Below are 21,555 nucleotides of genomic sequence, written 5' to 3'. Positions count from 1 at the left end.
TGGAAACGCGCCTACAAGCCTTGAAAACCCGCGCCCAACACCTATCCGCGACGCCACACCCCGACCTTTTGCCTACCACGAGCTCGCTAGCGACTGCAGCGCCACCTCGTTTGTTTACAGACGCTTGCATTTGTCGGGAACGGACGTGGGCAACACTGCACTTGGCTGCAGCGTCTGTTTTGGCAACATTGCACTTCTCGGGAACGGGCGTAGGCAACACTGAACTTGGCTGCAGCGTCTGTTTTGGCAACATTGCACTTCTCGGGAACGGGCGTAGGCAACACTGAACTTGGCTGCAGCGTCTGTTTTGGCAACATTGCACTTGTCGGGAATGGGCATGGGCATGGAGGAAAGAAGGAAAAGAGGAGAGGCTGCTACGTCACATTTTTTGAAGCCGGAAGCGAGGGCTCCGCCATGACACTTGGCCGTTTTCTCAGCCAATGGCATGCGAGCGCCGCGAAGATCAACGCGAGCGGCGCGAGCAGACGATTTCGCGCCGCGCCAGGCTGTCGGCAGCTGTCAGACACGGCGGAAAGTGAGACTTCTGCTCCCATTGACAACAAAGACGCTGCGATGCCCAGCTGCTGCGTTCCTGGGTGTCGGTCGCGCACGCCAGGACAAGAACCGGGCGTCACTTTCCACACGTAAGTATACTGCATTTTGTTTTCGTATTTAATTGACTGCGTAATGAGTAAAATGCATGCTCGCAGAACATAACGCACGACACGGCGGGAACGTAGTATTCGTACCGCCCCGGCCTTATTGGTGGCTCTTTGTCCGAGTGCAGTGAATAGTATTGTTTTCAGACAGGTTTCCGAAAGATCCAGAGCGAAGGAGGCAGTGGACTGAGGCCGTTAGACCAGGCCAAAGAGACTGGGAGCCAGCAAAATGGACCTGCGTATGTTCAAAACATTTCCTGCCCGAGCACTTCGATCGGATGTCGCCGCTCGTAGTTCGTATACGTGCGGATGCCGTCCCCCTTCAGGTGAGGAACCACCTTCTATACATTCTCAAGAGATTGGAAAGAAATGCTCTTATTGAGAAGGTGCTTTATTATAACTTGACTGCATAAGCATGCGTTCAATATGATGTTTTAGGTGTTCGTGCAAGAAATAGAACGATTTGTGAATAAATGGCTTTAGCTAGACGTTATGATCGAGTAGCGCGGCTACGGTACTCCCGCACTGATAAAAAGTAATTGTGTCATTATACTCCTAAACTGGCTGCGGTTTATATATGGCTCTGGTGAAATTCTGCTTACTGTACATGATAATTTATTTATTTATTAGCTTACGCACTCCATCATTAGAAGAAAATAAAAAAAGAGAGCATCGAGCACACCACAGTTTTCCTTGGGGCATCATTTCTATTTAATTATTACTTGTAGTGTGCAAATGTTTGCGCCTAGCAGTAGGCGGTGCATTTTTTGTTGTCATCTCGGCCATAGCACCTGGGAAGTGTCACTGAGAGAGCACTGTAATTCCTTAAAACTATAGTTCGTTTACAAAGGAAATCACAAAGAAGTTCCATAAGGCATAGAGCACCGTACGTATTTGCTCGCGTGATTTGCGCACGTTTTTTCTTTAATTAGGGCTCCAAAAAGAGGGTGCGCAATTTACGCGCAAGCGAGTTATCCGAACACGTCCTAAAAAAAAGGTTGGCACCCCTCGCCCCATGGCAACAAGGTTGACACGTCCCCCCCCCCCCTTCCCCACGCTATAGCTCCCCGCGGGGTGGCATGACATGACGGCACGTGCTTAGCTCAAAGCAATAAACGCGCAAAGATTCAATCGCGAAGTCAGCCGTGGGAGGAGATAACGGGCAATAAAACGGGGCCCTTGCGTGTGGCCCGACTGACTAGCGGCAAACCGTATAGTAAACGGTACGGTAGAGTTTTGGATTCGGGCGCGCGCGCAACTGTTCGTCCGGGACAGCGACCGCCAGCGCGAGCAAGCCGGGTAAACGGCACAGTTCGCACCCGCGTATATGCTGGTGGTCTGGCTCAGCATAGTGCGCAAAATGTGCGAGTAGTTTTTTTTTTTATCGGGTTAAAAGTTTGAAACTTTTTGGGGTGCACAATCTATGTGCGGGCGCAAATTACGCGAGTAAATACGGTAAATGTCATACACATAAGGAAAAAGGGAAGCATGAGACAAAGAAAAAAAGACAAAACACAGGCAGAAAGCTTGGCCAAATGTTTAGGGGAATCCCGTTTTCTTTTGCGAAGTTTCTGAGGAAACAATTTATAGCTTTCCTTTAGCCGCATAGCTGCGCTTGGGTGGATGCCATTGAGTATAATTAGCTCTCTTATTATACAGATACGGCAGTTCTGCATATATAATTCCTCATACACATACCATACACACTTCATGGGGTATAGCTGGGTGAGCCTGAGGAGAGACACCCCACTCTCCCTTCTCAAAAATATGGTAGACCTGCTGTACTAACAATGCATTTCTCTGCTGTTGCTTTCTTAAGAAATGGGTGCACTCTCGCCCACTGGCTGTGTTCCATATTGACCGTCTCAGATTGGTACATCTGTCTGTTGAATTACATGAATCTTTTTAGCTAAGGCTGACGTTCCACTGCGAGCATGTGATGCACCTCATTATTCATTTACAGCAGGAACCCCTTTCACAGCAGCCAGGCGATGGCACAGCTGTTGCTGCCACTGCTCAGCATGGCGCCCAGCAAGCACTAACACAAAGTCACACATCTCCAGCGTCTCCACTGCAACAGGTATTTTCAAACAGCGCTGTTTTGTGACTACTACAGCTATTCAAAGCATCACAGTGGCTGTGTATATGTTGGAGTAGGAGCTACAAACACTGCTTCCTGGCACGGGCTCACCAGAAGATTTATCCGAATCCCATGACACACTAGTCATCATATTTATTAACCCTTCAGACAGCACTCAAAACAGTCTTAAAGTGTGATGCTCCACCTCCATCTTTCACTAGCTGCTTAAAGCTGAACACCTTGTATGCTTGGTACATGATGTATGCGTTAACAGACAAAGAGGGCAATATCATTAGCAATATGGATAAGATATCAAATAGCCAAACAGACACAAATCTATGCAGTAGCCAATGCAACCAGAACGTTAATGAGAGAAGCCGCAGCGCACAGCAATGGGACATCCCGTAGCAGTAAGAGAAGAGGAAGTAACGGAAGCCTTAGTAGGAATGAAAAGCGGGAAAGCAGCTGGTGAGGATCAGGTAACAGCAGATTTGTTGAAGGAGGGAGGGGAGATTGTGCTAGTAGAACTAGCCATCCTATATATACAATGCCTTGTGACCTCGAGAGTACCAGGAGCTTGGAAGAATGCTAACATTATCTTTATACAGGAGACGTCAAGGACTTGAAGAATTACAGACCGATCAGCTTACTGTTCATTGCCTACTAAGTATTTGCTAAGGTAATCGCTAATAGTCAGGACAACCTTAGGCTTTAATCAACCAAATAATTAGGCAGGCTTTCGTAAAAGATACTCAACAATAGATCATGTTCACGCTATCAGTGAGTGATAGAGGAATGCACAGATTATAACCGACCCCTATATATGGCCTTCATTGATTACGAGAAAGCATTTAACTCAGTGGAAACCTCAACTGTCATGCAGGCACTGCAGAATCAGTGTGTGGAAGAGTGTTATGTGAAAATATTGGAAGATATTTATAACGATTGCACGCCTACCATAGTCCTTCATATAGCCAGCAATAAAATTCCAATAAGGAAGGGCGTCAGGCAGGGAGACACGATCTCGCCAATGCTACACTGCCTGTTTACAGGAGGTATTCCGCGGCCTGAAATGGGAACATTTGGGGATAAGAGTTAATGGAGAATACCTGAGTAATCTGCGATTCGCTGATGACATTGCCTTGCTAAGCCACACAGGACAAGAACTGCGAAGCATTATCAATGAGTTAGACAGGCAGAGCAGAATGGTGGGGCTAAAAAATAATATGCAGAAAACCAAAGTAGAAACAGCAGTTCGCAATTGGTAGCGAGGTGCTGGAAGTAGTAAGAGAATATGCCTACTTAGGGCAGGTAGTGGCCGCTAATACAGATCATGAAAGGGAAATAACTAGAAGAATAAGAATGGGTGGAGCGCATATGGCAGGCTCTCCCAGGTCATGAATGGCAGTTTACCATTATCCCTCAAGAGAAAAGTCTACGACAGCTGTATCTTACCGGTACTCATCTATGGGGCAGAAATGTCGAGGCTAATAAAGAGGGTTCAGCTTAAGTTAAGGACAACAGAGTGAGCTATGAATAGGAAAATGACAGGTGTAACGTTAAGAAACCAGAAGTAGGCAGAGTGGATGAGGGAACAAACGTGGGTTAATGACATCCTAGTTGAAATCAAGAGGAAGAAGTGGGCTTGGGCAGGGCACGTAATGCAAAGGCAAGATAACCGCTGGTCCTTAAGGGTAACAGAGTGGATTCCAAGAGAAGGCAAGCGTAGCAGGGGGCGGCAGGAAGTTAGGTGGGCGGGTGAGATTAAGGAGTTTGCGGGAATGCGGTGGCCGCAGCTGGCAAAGGACAGGGTTAATTGGAGACATGGGAGAGGCCTTCACCCTTCAGTGGGCGTAGTCAGGCTGATGATGACGATGATGACATTCCTCCAGAATAAATTTTTTTTTACAGGCACCTATGGATGTCGCTGAAAGCCAGGAGACTTTGGCAGGCCCATCACAACAAGTATTTTACAATATGCCATTTTGTGACTGCATCAATTCGAAGAACAACAGTGTCTGCGTTTATGTCGCAGCACGAGCGACCAAAAACAGATTTCTGTAACAGAATGCATCCTGGCACTGGCTCAGAGGAAGTTTTCTCTGAATCGCCTCAACACATTAGTCATTCTTTATAATCCTTTTGACAGAACTGAAAGCACAGCCTAGCAGTGTGATGCTTTTCTATTTTTCAGTAGTTGCTTAGAACTGAATACATCTTATGATTTGGTAGAAGCATATTTCTCAAGAATAAAATTTTTTTTCACCGGCACCTTTGGATGTCACCGAAAGCCAGGAAACTTTACCAGGCCCATCACAACAGGTATGTTAGGATATACCATTTTGTGACAGCAACTGCTAGAAGATTGACAGTGTCTGAGTTTATCTCGCAGCACGAGTCACGAAATGGGTGAATTTTTATGTAAAACAAAGCTTCCTGGCGCAGGCTCAGAGGAAGTTTTGACCAAGCCACCTCAGCACACCAGTCATATCTTTATTCCTTCAGACATAACTCAAAACGGTCTAGTAGTGTGATGCTTCTCCACTTTTCACTAGGTGCTTAAAACTGAACGCTTGTTATGTCTCGGTACACACACATTTCTCCTGAACAAAATTTTTTTACAGGCATCTATGGATGTGGCCACAATGCTGGACATTCAGCCAGGGCCATCTCAAGCCTTTCAACTTACACCAGTAAGTTTCATATCGTCCTGTGTGGTTTCCATCCAGGTTTATTCACTGCATGAGGTAGGATGTCGTTGCAATTCTGCAATGTAAAGTGCAGTAGAACCTGCAGTTGTTTGTCAGGCCCCGGGCTTACCGGAGACAGTAGCAGAGTGCAGTAGGTTCTGCAAAGATCCTTCATATAGGATGGTACCTTTTTGTGGAACGACATAAGCACATTAGTAACTGCCACAATATTCTTTCATGTGCCTTCATTGCTTATGTTCGTTACACAAATCAATATAGTCATCTCGTCAGAGTTCCACTACAAATAATCTGTCAGTATCAAGAAAAATTTGGTTATGCAAGACATACTCCACCAGGTCAGTGATATCTTTTCTACAAAATTTTCTCACGTTATTCCAAACTGGTTTTATTGATTTTGGACAAGGTCATTGACAGCTATGAAGAAAGTATTCGGTGCAAACTGGCATGCGTGCTACATGAAAAATTTGTACTGTCATGTTTTCTTCTTTTTCAGTTGTTCCTTGTATAAGTTTTCATGAAATACTTCTTATATGGGTACATGCCAACCTCTTTAACGTCAGTTCCAGTGGGCATTCAGAAAAGGAGATTGCACGACACAAAATTTAATGCAATAATTTTTAAAGCTGTATGTATTCACGCTTCTACACAGTTGTGATATTAACCCTGCTTTATTTCTGCAACACTTTGAGTGTATAATAAAAATAAAATGTGTAGACATATAACATTACCTTAATATGCTAGGTGATATGAGTTTAACAATGTGCGAACGTTTTTCTTTTGCAGTGACATCGAAAGGCATTGAGTACATATGCACTGAAGCTGTTGCGTGGCCCAGTAGTGGGCATGCCGAGTAATTTTGTGATTAGCCTCATGTCCTGCTTTCCTTCTTATGCCTTGATGCATGGCGGAGGAGAACAGGGCAACAGGCATTCTAAGGTGGGCTGCATTACTGAACAGTTTATCTTATGCTGGAACTTCCGACTTTGCCAACCGCCCCAGCCTCTGTTGGGACGCCACGAAGAAGGAGGCCAGCAATGGTAAATGGACCTGTCAAATGTGCCTATTTCTGAAGCAGAATTCAACACCATGAATGTCAAATGCTTGTGCATATGCCAAGAGCGTATTTGATAGCGTGAGTGGCCCATCCACAGCATGCATTATTAGCATAATCTTTAACACAGCATGTGCAGGCACCCAGACTGTGTGAATGGACTTAGTAAAAATTGCCACGGCGAAATCAATATCTACTAACTGATCTGCATGGTATATTGTATGCAATGATGAATCAATAAAACAATGAATTTTTAAGTGTGTGAGTGGCCTGCATATCAAGCTGTGGAGCACATTATGGAATCTTCTTCTTGGACACCTCTCCATCTACCAGAGGAAAATCGGTGAGTCACAGCTTCAGTTATTGATCTATTCAAGTACCCTAAGGGTCCACTAGGGGCATTACATAGGGGGAGATGGGGGGACTCAAAGCGGAACAAAATTGTTTCAAAAACAAAAAAGCAGCGTAGGTACGGCACTCAGGTGCAAGTCGAGAAACATCATTGCCAAGTAAATATTATTACGAAAATTCACAAAGAAAAAATAAACAGCAGGTGCGAATTAGTCATCTGAGAAATCAAATTTTGTTACTGAAAGTGTGAGGAATCCATATAAGAAAGTGATCCTGACTGAAATAACAAAGACTCTGTTATCATGGCAATCCTGGAAGGTAAATCATTGCATTCTTTCATCATTAAGGTTACAGGTGAATTTTTGTACTTTTCCATCTGGACAAAAACAGGGTTACCCTTGTAGGCATTACCGGCTTGATGCGAGGTGAGGTGCTGGTAAAATATGTGACAGGGCAAATGATCTGTTGCTATGGTACAGTGTGCGAGAAAAAGATGATCAAGTGAATTTTCTGTGCGTTGTGAGTGATGGCATGCTGAGCATTTCCATCAGAGGTGAAACACTTTGATATTAAAGTAGGACGAGAAGATTAACTGAGCTCCTTCATTCTTCTTTTAATGGAACACTCAGAGTGCTTTGTGTTTTATATGTGCACACTGTTGTAACTGTGGTATGCCAGGCTTGGGTGTGCATTGTTCTAATGATGCATTGCATTTTCTATCTCTCTTCATAGGAGGACACACCCGAAAAAGCGTACTTGAGAGCAAGGGCTGCATGGTTTTCTGCAATGCATGCTCAGTCAAGAAAAAGCATAAAAAGGCTGCAGCAAACAAGGCGGAGACTGCAAAAGAAAAATGCGGAACTAAAATCTGTTCTGTCAGCTTTAACTACGGAGAATATCCTCCTGACAGAGCAAGTGTCTGTTTTAGATGGCCTGGGTAAAGTAAATAAGCACCTACTTGAAAGACAACTCGGAAAGCATGGTGGAATTGGCACTCCAAAGCAGTACTCCCCTGAACTGAGAACTTTTGCCTTAACTTTAAATTTCTATTCCCCACGAGCCTATCAGTATGTCAGGAAAGTTTTTGACACGTGCCTCCCACATCCCAGAACTCTGCGAAAATGGTATGAGACTGTTGATGGCCAGGCAGGACTTTCAACAGAAGCTTTCAATGCACTAAAAATGAAGTGTGCTGAAACAGCAAGCAAGGGGCACCGAACAGTTTGCAGCCTCATGGTTGATGAAATGGCTATTCGGCAAAACATCCAGTGGAACAAACGCAACTTTGAAGGGTTTGTTGACTTTGGCAGTGGCATTGACTGCGACTCTTTGCCACAAGCAAAGGCTGCATTCGTTATAATGGCTGTGGCTATTAATGGGCGATGGAAGTTGCCCCTTGGGTACTTCCTAGTTGATGGCCTAATTGGAACACAGAGGGCTAACCTTGTCACCCAGTGCCTTCATAAGGCACATGATGCTGGAGCTATGGTTGCTTCACTCACTTGTGACGGGGCGCCCGCAAATCTGGGTATGTTGCAAGAGCTTGGGTGTGATTTCCAACATGTGGGAGACCTAAAAACAACCTTTCGACACCCAGCTACCCAGGAACCAGTGGCAGCTTTTTTGGATCCCTGCCATATGCTAAAACTTGTGAGGAATGCACTGGCACACAAGAGGTACTTTATTGACCACCAAGGAAGGACAGTGTCATGGGAGCATATTGAGCGGCTGCATACTGTGCAGCAGAAAGAAGGCCTACATTTGGCTAACAAGTTGCGCAGAGCTCATATTGAGTGGCAGCGGCAGCCCATGTAAGTTAGACTTGCTGCCCAAGTAATGAGCACTTCCGTTGCGACAGCACTAGCCGAGTGCAGGGAACTTGACCTGGAAGGTTTTTCTGGCACACAGGCAACAGAGAATTTTTTGTTGAAAATTAATGAGACATTTGATGCCCTAAATTCTAGAAGCCCATATCAGAAACGTTGGAAGAAACCTATAAATGAAAAGAACATTGAAGCTTTCGAAGGCATGTTCAAAACCACAACCCATTACCTCTCTTCCTTGAAGGAGTCTGCAAATGGAAGACGAATGATTGAAACAAACCGAAAGACAGGTTTCTTAGGTTTTATCATCTGCATGCAAAGCCTGATTAGTCTTTTTCATTTTCTTGTCACTGAAAAACGAATGCTGAAGTACATTCCGGCCCACAAAATTTGCCAGGACCATTTGGACCTGTTTTTTGGCCTGATTCGAGCACATGGCGGGCATAATGACAACCCTACTACACAGCAGTTTCGTGCTGCCTTCAAAAAAGTTATTGTTCAAAGTGAACTGGCTGATGTATCAACAGGCAACTGTTTGAGCCTGGACAGCATCTCCATATTGTCATGCAGCAGTGCAACAGTTATTTCTTCTCGGGTCTTGAATATATCTGCACCAAGGAGGCAACTTCTAGACAGTGATGCTGTTCAGCAGTCTCAGGTAACAGCTGCAGACCATGACTACATGATAGCTCCAGGCTACATCAGTGAATGTGGAGGCCGAATTGTGGCTTACATGGCAGGTTATGTAGCTCATAAATTGGCTGCAAAGCTGACTTGTGAGCACTGCACAAGTGCACTACTCACAACAGAACGAGGAAACATTTACTCACTAATTAAGAAGAAAAGCAGAGGAGGGCTGAAATACCCATCAGAAAGTGTACTGAAGTACTGTCAAAAATCGGAGGCGGTGATCAGGACGGCAGTGCGCCTGAACAAATTGGCATCAAGAACACTACTCACTGATCTTCTCCACGAGGTTCTTTACGCATTCCACGGTAAAGAGCACTTCAATGAACTTCACGAGCACATGTTCGACAACTCTCCACTCGACAATCATTACATACACCTTGTCAGAAGTGTTGCAGAAAATTACATCCACATGCGCTTGTTTCATGTTGGCAAGCAGGCAACTGAGAGCCTGCACACTGCTCAGGTCCGGCAGATGTTTAAAAAAATAACTCAATTCAAGGGGCAGTGACTGATGCGACAGTGAGAATTCAAAAATTAGACTTGGTTTTCGTCAGCACATGTCTTAATTTACCGTAGAGTATGAATGCAACCAGCCCATAGGGGTCCCATGCTTCATGTTGACACTGCAGCTTGCTGCCGCAATATGAGCTGAATAAGAATCTTGCATGTAACAGACTTTCATGTCTGACTTTGTCAGAATAAAATTCTATTCAAACGGCCGCTCGCAGTTTAGAGTACATTACAACCTGTCATACTGAGTATTGAAAAGAATTGCTTTTTAATGTGAATGCGTCATGTACACCACCGACTTAGGCTCATGCTTTATGGCAGTCACTGTCAGTTTTTTCAGGAGTAATCAGGGTTTTGATTTAGCTTGATTGCTACTGAATCAACCAGAAATTACCGGCTTCCTAAAATCAGATTTTCGTCTTGTGGTAAATGAACAATACGCACATTATAAAAAAGAAGTCAGTTAAGTAAAATCAGTACATGTCCAGAACGCAAATGCTAGTTCTTGATCATGAATCTATATGCTGTAGATTCACAGATGGACATGTACTATTGGTCACTGATGTTCAAGAATAGGGGCTGCAGTTAGCAGTCTCCCAGAGCTTTCTTTTACAGCGTGCCTGCACTACTGTCCTTTAGGGTACAGGGTGACTGAAGTATCTCGTATTTTGTAAAAAATATGGAGTGCATGTTTTTCATACTATAGAAGCCAGAATAATCAAGAGAGTAATTAGTGTACCATACTTACAATTTTAGTTCTAGATATTCAACCCAACTGAAGGTGATTTTGGCCTTTCAAAGTAATAGTGTCAAAAGGGGGTGATCATCCCACTGCACGCAGCAACAGAGTAAGCACTAGCATATAAGTTTTGCAACAAATTAATGTTCTTAAATGATGAAAACACTTTTACACATGCACTTGGTACATTCATGCATACAGAGGACAACCTTATCATTCTACCAGCCGCAATTTGTACATTATATTAAACATTCTTTAGCTGTCATCATGCCTTAGTTGTGCACAGCTCAAATGCCCGACTTATGTGCAGACTATGTTGGTTGGCTCGTGGTTTTGGCAAATATAAAACAGCATGTGCACACAAGTACCACATAGTACACAACAAACAGAACAGAAAATTGGACAGAAAACTATCCTATTTATATACTGTTTCAGGCTAGGCAGATAAGAGTCAAATACAACAATGCAACAATAGAAACAGTGTCAGCAGGGTGCTCTCTTTCTTTACATATATTACAGAAAGGAATACATGAAGCAGAAGGGAGGAAAATGATTCACTTTTTCCACTAGCTGCGACAACTGTTACCAATTTTTCAAGTCACTTCCATGCAGTGCTCCAATTACTTTGCATTTGCGTCGCTTAAATTTTATCAACTTTGTGATGCAGAAACAACTACCGAGAAATGAAAGCTTTCACACAATTTGGCAAGATCGGTCCACAAGTATTTTTCTGTCTCAAAGCCCCCATTTACTGCCTTCCTATATATGTTTTACTCTCTCTGTTCAAATGGTTCATGGTTGCAAAGTGATCTAATTCAGTTGTGCATTTCTTCTTCTGGTCTTTTTTGTTGAATCCTTTTTATGTGTGTTCTCCTTCCATGTGTTATCACTTTTGTTAAAAGATTTTTCTTGCTTCAGGTAGCAAGCTATGTTTTGTAATAAGTGTTATGCTGTATCAAACCTTTTTAAAGCTCATATTTTGATTGTCCAATAAAATACAAATTTTGGACTTCATTAATCCGTTTAATCAGCTGAATGCAAGAAAGTGCAACTCGGCGAGGTGGTCGCGAGGGTCGACTCGGCATCTCGGTAAACGGTAAGTTGCGAGGTACACTCAATCTTACAGAGGCATGGCCTTACACTTCACCACCCTTAAGCGCAAATGTTTTCAACCTAACACTGCGCCTCCTAAACCCGGCTATGTGTCCTTACGCTCGCACAACAGCACTCGATCGAGATACCAGCGCGGGTCGGTCGATCCACTGGGTCCATGTCGGAGAAAACTTGCACGCAGTTGACATATCGCTCGCACAGCGTACAGTAAACATAAGGTACGCTTCAGACTGCTTCGCGTATCGCTTTGCTGACGGATACCATCGCATGCGGCGCGGCTTCCTTGGCACTTCACGCTTCGGTGAGCACGCCGCGGCCCACGCATATCGGTCGCCACCACTTGTGACCGTCATGCATAGGGGAATGTAGACGCAACGGGTATGCTTACAAGGACACGGTCTGGACGAGTTTGTATTTATTCGTGGTTAAAACAGCGCGGGAAAAATACACAAAAATGAAGGAACACGCAGAACACGTATTCACACACAAAACAATTAAGCGCCGACTCGCACTTTTTCTTCCCGCGCTGCTGTAACCATAAACCAGCGTGTCACCGTCGTCTATCGCTTTATGAGCCGTCGGCACTGTCAATTTCTCCTTGGAACAAGGCTAGCAGCGTCGCGGGCTTCCAAAACAACCGCTTTCGTCAAGACGGCATCCTGAATGAACTAAGCGCACAGCAATGAAGACCAGCACCGACTACAGGCCTCTGGAACTTTGTGCCTCCCGCGAACCACAACGATTGAATAAAAATGCGAATTTCCAACTCTACTCGACCGGTCTGCCGACATGGGTGATGCGTGAAGCAGACGACGCCGCTGCGCCCAACGCTGCTATTGGCTGCGCCATCGGCCAACAAATCCCAGTAGGCCTTGCAAAACCACGTGACTTCCTGCACGTTTTTTGTCATGCGGCTTGTCTGCAACGGCTAGCAAACGGAAATACGCTGCCCGTCGATATCTGCGACATATACCGCGCCATTTCCTTTCCACAAAAAACCAATCCACTTCTTTTTCGACCGCACTAACAGCTACTGCTGTAAAAGATGGAGACTTCAACATAAATAGATACAAACGTTTTTATTACAATGATGCCGCCAACCAATGGTTTCAGGCGAATTTTGGCCTGGTATCGAAATCGTCCCAACTTGGCGCGCTGGCATAGTCGCTAGTGGGACAGTGAAGCCGCGGTGGCGGGCGTGTTCCGAGCGCAGATGCTCGTCACGGTCACTTTTCTGCGCCAATAGCTTCTCGCAGAAGCCGCGCAGTCAGTCGCCGCCGGTCCTGTGGTCTACCGCGCGCGGTGGCCGAGCGAGTGCTAGCAAACTGTGCGCTGATCTTCATTCAGGGCCAGCCGCTCTCTGATGTGCGTGCTCACGTGCAGGGTCGTTGTCTGGCTCTTGCACTATTGGTGGCACGCGCGACATACAGGAGGGTAGGTGGTGGGGCGCTGTTGGGATCATGCACGTATACATGTGTGGGTTCAGGTGGAAAGTTGGCAGTTGACTCGGCAACCGCAGCACTCGTGGATGGTCCGCTCTCCAGGCAGGAAGCAGTCGAGCCGCCTTAATTCTGCGCTGGTACATGTAATGTTGCTGCATGGGGAAGTTCACGTTCACAGGTTTATCCGCCGCGGTGGCTCAGTGGTTAAAGGGATCGTCTACTGAGCCGGTGTATCTGGGCTCGAACCCGACTGCGGCAGCCGCGTTTCGATGGAGGCGAAAGGCAAAAGGCGCCCATGTGCTATGCGATGTCAGTGCACGTCACAGATCCCCACGTCGTCGAAATTATTCCGGAGACCTCCACTACGCCACGTCTTTCTTCTTTCACTCCCTCCTTTATCCCTTGCCTTACAACGCAAATCGGGTGTCCGCCGAATTGTGGGACAGATAATGCGCCATTTTCGTTTGAATTCTTTTAAAGCGAAAGCTTTAAACACCCGTCTGAAGCTTGTTCGGCGTGCGCACAAGAAAAGGCTCATAACTGGCCCTCTGGGACAGTAGAGACCAGTAGACACCTCAGTCGCGCTTTAAGCTACGTGGCGGTATAGTCACAGATGTCCGCTGCATGCGTTCGATTGACAACGTTGTGGCACAAACGCGAAGCTGCAGTGCGTCGGCGTTCTTTCCGATCATTCGCGTTGGCGTTGACCTGGGTCAGTGGACGACCCAATCGCGCTTTGAGGTACGTGGCGGTGATGAGAGATGGATGTGGACTGCATGCATTAGCGCTGACAACGCTGTGGGAGACACGCGGCACTGCAGTAATAAGCCGCAGCTTTCATTGGATGACCAACCTCTCGCGATCAAACTGTCACCTGCCAGGGTGGGCGCGCTGCCTATCCAGTGCGCGGAACGCACTCTTCGTTACAGACGCCAAGCCGCGTCTACTTGCCCAATCCAACACATCTTTCGCTCTCTCACTAAGTTCTGCAGTAGTTAAACATGCAGGTAATTTTCACATCTTGGCCACTCAAGCCCGCCTATCGCCGCCGGTGTGCGCTAAGATAAGGTTTCGTCACATCGAGAAATTTCCGGAGTCCTTCACTGCTGCGTCCCTCTTAGCCTGAGTCGTTTTTTTTTAAGACTTTAAACCTCCAAAAAACCATAAGGCTACTATAAGCGTACAATCTCCCACTTTCTCACATCAAATGATGCGATATCAAGCGTTGCATGTTCCGAGCACTCCGGTGACTCAGCTCAGCTGTTAGTGTAACAGCCCTTTGGAACCCAGCCAAGTGCGTGGAGTGGTTACCATTGATGTATCACACATTACACCAATAGAAACTGGTAAAAGCTGATGAATGGCGGCAGGAATTCAGAAAGGAGTCAGCTGCACATGTATACTCCGTTTCATACATAGCATGCAACGCTGTAAAAGGTACGGAAGTAGTAACTAGTCCGCTTGAAAAAATAAAGGAACGCGTGTAACTCATCCCACCTATTTTTTTTTCATGCGTTCTTTCTGAACAATGGAAGTTGCTCACGTCGTCGTTTAGACAACTGCGCTTCGCGCTGAGACACTGCACTTTATCGGCTCTTCCGATGGCACGACTTCACTTTCGAACATTGTCGCCTGAAGCTAATATACGCCAGACGACCAGTCGCGTCCAGTTGAACTGACTGCGGTTGTCGGAAGAAGGTCGGCGCTTACCTCCACAAAGGAGGACAAGTCGGAGTCGAAGCTGCCTCCAGCTGTCCTGTACCTGGCTTCAATGTCCGCGAGGGGAAGAGGGCTGGCGGCCAAGAGCAAGGCAGTGACCTGCGGGGCCATGCCACCGGTCTTCTTGCAACGCTTGAGGCCCGGCAATGCTGCGTCGCCGGTGAAGGTAGATAGATATACGGCCAACGTGGCAGCGAGACTGGTGGGGCGGACGAACGGCTGCGAACGCTGCCTTGAGGCACCCCACGGATGGAGGCACGAGCCCAACACGAGCGGACGGAGGCGCTAATGAGGACCACGTGTACGATATGACGTAATTCACGAGCGATACCGAGGCGTTAATGGAACACATCATTCAGACCAGAATTTCAAATTATATGGAGGAAACAGAGAAATGGCCAGACGAGATGTATGGCTTCAGGCCCCATCTGAGCACACAGGACGTCATGCTGCGGCTGCAGCACGACATAATTCATTCCAGGACCAAAGACGCCAAAGTCATTATGGGACTAGACCTAAAAAAGGCCTTCGACAACGTCAAGCACGAAGCCATTCTGGAGGGGCTCCAGCAGGCAGGAATATGGCTAAAAACCTATCGTTATAACAGGGGGACACCTCAGGGATCGGTACTGTCACCCACTCTTTTCAACATGGCCATGAGAGGGCTCCCGAAGGAATTGCGAAAAATTGGGAACTACAATTTAAACTACAGCCTGTACGCGGACGACATCAATCTCTGGATCAACAGAGGGAGCGACGCAGAGATCAATCAAACGCTGCAGGCGGCAGCAGACGTCATCTCAAAGTACGCGGAGGACAGAGGACTTAAATGTTCGCCTGAAAAATCAGAAATCTTCGTGTATAATGACAAGGCACTCAGGAACAAACCTCCCTCTGACCCACAGGTGTACGTGGAAGGAAGGGAAATACCAAAGGTAGAGACAATACGAATATTAGGCCTCCACTTACAAACACATGGGATTAACACGATCCCAATTAACAAATTAGAAAACCACGCGACCCAGACATTAAACCTCATCAGGAGGGTCTCACGTAAGGGAGGCGGCCTCAAGGAAAAAAACCTCCTAAGATTGGTACAGGCCTTCATCATTAGTAGAGTGGGCTACGCCACGCCATATCTGAACCTAAAGGCAGATGAGAGGAGCAAGATAGACGCGCTCATCAGAAAATGCGTAAAAAAGGCCCTAGGGCTCCCAATCTGTACATCGACGGAGAAGCTACTGGCCCTAGGACTGCATAATACGATTGCAGAAATCGCGGAAGCGGTTAAAACCTCGCAACTTGAAAGACTCAGCACGACGCGAGTGGGAAGAGCTACGCTAAGTAATCTTGGAATGGCCACAGACAGGGGGCAAAAGGAAAGGGTCGACATTGACAGGGAAATCAGGGCGCACCTAAGAATCCCTCCCCTACCCAAAAATATGCACCCTGAGTTTAATAAGGAAAGGAGACAGAAAAGGGCGGAAGCGATAGAAAGAATATATTGGGGTAAACCCCGATATGAAGTCGCCTACGTAGATGCGGCAGGGGACAGACACAGTCGATACATGACCATAGTGGCGGTAGATGGGGAGGGCACCCTCATCACGGCGGCCACCATACTAGGGAAAGAAACCGAGATAGCGGAGGAAGCCGCGATAGCGATCGCTTGCGCTCTCACCAAAGCTAGATATATTATTAGCGACAGTAAGACTGCAATCCAAAATTTCAGCAGAGGGAGGATAAACCCCCTCACCACCAAAATTTTAACGCAAGGAGTGATTGCTAGGACGATCAACATCATCTGGACCCCGGCGCACGAATCTGTCAGCGGTAACGAGGCGGCCCACAGTGCAGCTCGAGATCTCTACCTCCGTGCTGTACAGGATGGGTCGGCTCAGGCCGAACATGATAGAGAAGGGCGATTAATCTCGTATCAAGAGATTACAGAACACTACAAGCAATGCCGGAGGTGTTTTCCCCCACCAAACACGGCGTTAAATAGGAGTCAGGCGACGGCGTGGAGCCGCCTGCAGACTGGAGTATACCCAAACCCAGTACTAAACAAACATATCCGATCGGACTGCGAGGACGATAAATGTAAAAAGTGTGGGGCGAGAGGAACCCTCGACCATATAATTTGGGAGTGCGCTTACTCCCCAGGCAGGGCGCAAAACATTAGCAGTAGGGAAGCCTGGGAAACCTTGTTGCGGAGCTCGGACCCTGAGCTCCAAATCACCGCCGTCCAACTGGCAGAAGAGGCCGCCGGCGAAACCAACCCGGCCAGCATCGAATGCGACCATCCCGTGCGGCTGGGCCGCTCCTAAGTCCTCTCCCCTGTAAAGGGGGGTGAGACAGAGCGGCCCAGGCGGTGTGGTCTTTCTCTGTTGGACAATAAAAGTTTTCAACAACAACAACAACCGAGGCGGAGTAAGGAAGAATAAAAAAAAACGAAAAATTCCTGGAGAGCCCATTATGTGTTCGTATACTACCAGAAATTGAAATGAAAATTGGTTTTTGAGGAAAGTAAATGACGCGGTAACTGTCTCGCATATCTCTCTGGTCACCCGAACCGCGCCTAAAGGGAGGGAATAAAGGAGGGAGTGAGGGAATAATAATAATAAGTCTCATATATCGTTGGACACGTGAGCCGCGCCGTAAGGGAAGAGATAAAGGAGAGGTGAAAGAAGAAAGGAAGAGAGGGGTGCTGTAGTGGAGGGCTCCGGAATTTAGACGCACCTGGGGGTATTTAACGTGCGCTGACATCGCACAGCACACGGGCGAAAAGGAAAATTGGTTTTAATGCCAAAGCTTTGCTACGCTATGTTCTTCGACTTTCTCCGACACCGCTTTGACCTGAAGGTCAAAGTGAAAGTCGCTGATGGTGAAAAGCCTTTAATTAATAAAAGAGGTGAGGCTCTTTAAAGAGCCCCGCAATGGGTGAAGTCTTTATTCCGGGACCCCATTGGTCGAAGCCGCCAGCTTAGCCCTCTTTACCAAAGCCTTTTGGGACTGAAGGTCCGAACAGCCAAGCAGGGCCGCCTCCCATTCCTCTCTGGTAGGGTTGGGGGGGGGGAGAGCTGAGTTGCGCTGGCAAGCCCAAACCATGTGGTAGGTGTCAGCCACCTCTCCAGAGTGTTTGCAGCTGCCAGCGAACGCGGGATCGAAGTGTTTTAGTACTGCCGGGCACAGCATTGTGTTCGTGAATAATCGGAGTAGAACGCGTTCGTTTACTTTCCCCAGTCCCTTTGCAGGGGCCGGGTAGAGGCGATGCCTATCCTTATAATAGGATGTAATAGCTTTGAAGGAGAGTAAGTAGCTACCTTCAGGTTCCAGGTGCTCAGGAGCCAATGGGAACGACCGGTGAATGAGTGCTCGGGCCGCCGCGTCTGCAGCTTCGTTTCCTGCTAGGCCCTGATGGCCCGGAGTCCAAACCAGGCAGCGGGGTGTAGGATAGATATCCCGGCTGCAGTTCCTTAGTATTAGTTCAGCTAGTGGAGTTATCCAGCCAGCCTCATAATTGCGACATGCCGAACGCGAGTCTGTTATTATGTGTTTGTATTTTGAATCAGAAGCAGCTAGGGCGATGGCAACCTCTTCAGCTTGTGTTGTGCCTGGGGCTCGAAAGGAAAGCCCATCCACCTGTATTTCTTGATGTATGACCGCGGCCGTGTACCACCCCCCGTGGGTAGGCCCAGCTACATCTACGTAAAAGACACCATGTTTGTTGCCATAGTGGTGCGCTAAGGCTTCCGCCCTAACCTGACGACGACCACTATAATCCTCCTTGTCCATCTTAGTGGGGAGGGGTCCAACTCTGACGGCGCGTCTCCAGAGTTCGGGCACTCGGACCCGCTCCTGAATGTGAAAATCACGTTGGATGTGAAGGCGGGCTAGCAAGTGCCGACCCGACTTTGTTTGGGCTAGCCTCGTGTATTGATTTGTGAGATGGGCGTCCTTGAGTTCCTGAAAAGTGTTCACCACTCCCAATGCAAGAAGTCCCGCATTGGAGGTGGACACAGGAACGTCAAGTGCCCTCTTCATCATTTTGCGGAGTATTACCTCAACTTTGTAGAGGATTCGGCTGATTACGAAAGCATGGGCCCGCCGCACGGCATCCCTGCTTCGCAAACCCCCTCTCTTGTTGGAGACGCGACGGACCATACGGCCTACTTGGTCTCCAACTTTGCGGAGGTTGTGCAATGTTGTGTCTACTCTTTTTTGGTTATGGATGAAGAGCCCGAGTATTCGAATCTCTTTGGCCTCGTGTATGGGGCCACTTGTTAAGGAAAGATGTATTTGGGTAGTGTCCTTAGGGGATGCCCTAAGGTGCACAAATTCAGACTTGTTGGGTGCGCATTGGAGACCACAGTGCCCTGCGTAGCGATCCACTACGTGAGCGACTGTTTGCAGGCATTCCTCCATGCGCCATAAGTTTGCCTATGTGGCCCAGATTGTGATATCATCGGCATACAGCGCATGCCGTATGCCTTCGATATCATTCAACTTGTCTGGGAGATGCAGCATCGCCAAATTAGAGAGTAGGGGGGATAGCACCGCGCCTTGTGGTGTCCCCCGCGTACCCATTTGATACGGACCAAATTCTTGCTCTTGGATTCTGATTAGTGCGGCTCGATCGGTCAGGAAGTCTTTGATATAGTTGAAAGTGTTTGATGTTGTCGAAGGCTCCTTTCAAGTCCAAGGCCAGGACGATCTTGTCATTAAGTGGATGTTCGACTGGTTGTGTTATGTCTCTGTTGAGTTGGAGGAGTACGTCCTGTGCCGAATTATGTGGGCGAAAGCCGAACATAGTGTCTGGAAATGTGTTTCGTTGCTCCAAGTATTCGGAGAGCCTATCCCGCACCATGGTTTCCGTCAGCTTGCCCACACACGAGGTCAGCGAGATAGGCCTCAAGTTGTCTGTGTTGATTTCCTTTCCCGCCTCGGGGATGAAGGTTATTAGGGCTGTTTTCCAATCAAGGGGGAGCGGGTTCTCGCCCTTCCATATAGTGTTGATGTATTTCAGAAGGGCCTCATACGCCTGGTCGGGGAGATTGGCCATCTGTTTAACTGTGACCTTGTCCCGTCCAGGCGCAGTGCCTCTCATTTTGGTCAGGGCTGCCTTGAGATCAAATAATTGGAACGGTTGGTCCAACTCAGGATTATCTTTGCCTGCGTAAAGATACTCCTGACCAAGAGGGTTTTCTTCTTTCACTCCCTCCTTTATCCCTTCCCTTACGGCGCGGTTCAGGTGTCCAACGATATATGAGACAGATACTGCGCCATTTCCTTTCCCCCAAAAAACCAATTATTATTATTATCACGAGGGTCCTGTTTGCAGCAGAGATACTTGTCCCTGAGTGTCTCTGCAAGTTGTGTTTTGCTGCCCTTGAAATTATGGAGTGCTCGTTGTAATTGGCGCTGTTTCGCCCCGGGTCTGCGCGGGGTCTATAAGGCTGCGGAAAAGCCTCCAAGTGTTCTTGCCGGACATCTGTCTGGCAGCCGTATTACAGCGATCTATCCAGTTGACGTCAGCAAGCTGCGAGGCATACTGAGCTGCTTTGTGAGTGAGATCTATAGGATGCGCTTCTTGAGTATTCTGTTATGTTTCTGTCTTTTCCAACGTTTGGTTAGGCTGCGGCGGGCTTCCCAGATATGTAACAGATGGTTGTCCACTGCCGGGGAGTCTTCCGAGGTCTGTATCTGTGTTTCGTGTTGCTTGAGTGTTGTCATAAGTGTTTGGGCCCACTGATCGTATCCATCTTTAATTAGGTTGGCTGAGGGCAGGGACTTTCTGAAAGCCTGCCAGTCTGGGAGTCGAGCTTGCGTGAGGGGCTTTTTGAGGGGCCGCGTGTGAATAAGTGTGTTAATGATGCAGTGGTCACTACCTAATGTCTCCTCTGTGTTGTTCCATTCCACGTGTTGGATGTGTTTGGAAAGTGTGAGATCAGGACACGTGTCCCGAGTCACAGAGTTTCCCATTCGTGTGGGATGCGCTGGGTCGGTCTGGAGAATGATACCTAGCGTAGAGATAAGCTCCGATAGCTTTCTACCTCGCGCCTCCCCCTTTTTGTAGCCCCATAATTGGCTGGGGGCATTGAAATCTCCCATAATCAAAAATGGGTCCCGACCCGCCATCTTCAGCGCCCGGCTGAAGATATCTGAGAAAGTAATATGTTTGAGCTTGGGTGGACAATATATGTTCAATATGTGTACAGGGGGGTCAGAGCGTCGCAGAGGTAACACGGTGACCATAGTGTAAGAGTATGTTATCTCTATGTCGAGGTCTACCTCCTGTGCTGTGTGTTGTGGCCAGAAATTTTGGGCGATGCCCCAGGTTCTTGAAGCGCGACAATGGCGGCATGAAAGTCCAATGTTTCAAGGTAAAGGCGTAGGTGTGCTCGTTTCGCGCGGTCGCGAAAGCCTCTACAATTCCATTGTATGATGGCCAACGGTTCCTGTTTTATTTTACGAGGTGTCCTCTTAGTGCCCTAAGCCATGATGAAGGCTAGATGCTGGCTGGCTCACCCCACCCACTGCGCTGGTGCCCTGCATGGTAGCGAGGGGGCTATCCTGATTTTTTTCCTCAATAGTTTCGCGGCAAATTTTGGATGGACGGCCTACTTCCCTTACGGGTCCTGCCCGCCTAAGCAATTTTGGGTTAGCC

The 21,555-nt window shown here is 47.5% G+C and overlaps 1 protein-coding gene across 1 annotated transcript; it reads left to right on the top strand.

Annotated features, from left to right (window-relative positions):
* The first annotated feature begins 350 nt into the window (after positions 1–350).
* LOC144102497 (uncharacterized) lies at positions 351–4,992 on the top strand. Its single transcript, XM_077635759.1, has 5 exons — positions 351–644; positions 811–985; positions 2,623–2,739; positions 4,651–4,753; positions 4,988–4,992. Exons 1-5 carry the CDS (start codon positions 415–417, stop codon positions 4,990–4,992), a joined length of 630 nt encoding a protein of 209 aa, XP_077491885.1. The 5' UTR covers positions 351–414.
* Positions 4,993–21,555: the final 16,563 nt, after the last annotated feature.

Source organism: Amblyomma americanum, chromosome 8, assembly GCF_052857255.1.
Source record: "Amblyomma americanum isolate KBUSLIRL-KWMA chromosome 8, ASM5285725v1, whole genome shotgun sequence".
NCBI lineage: Eukaryota > Metazoa > Arthropoda > Arachnida > Ixodida > Ixodidae > Amblyomma > Amblyomma americanum.
This window is presented reverse-complemented; position numbering and strand designations above follow the sequence as displayed.

What these genes read in the sequence shown, in the direction of transcription:
- LOC144102497 (XM_077635759.1), top strand. Translation starts at nt 415, where the DNA reads ATGACACTTGGCCGTTTTCTCAGCCAATGGCATGCGAGCGCCGCGAAG. An exon ending in CCGGGCGTCACTTTCCACAC is followed by an intron (nt 645 to 810) that starts GTAAGTATACTG and finishes GTTTTCAGACAG; the next exon opens with GTTTCCGAAAGATCCAGAGC. An exon ending in CGGATGCCGTCCCCCTTCAG is followed by an intron (nt 986 to 2,622) that starts GTGAGGAACCAC and finishes ATTCATTTACAG; the next exon opens with CAGGAACCCCTTTCACAGCA.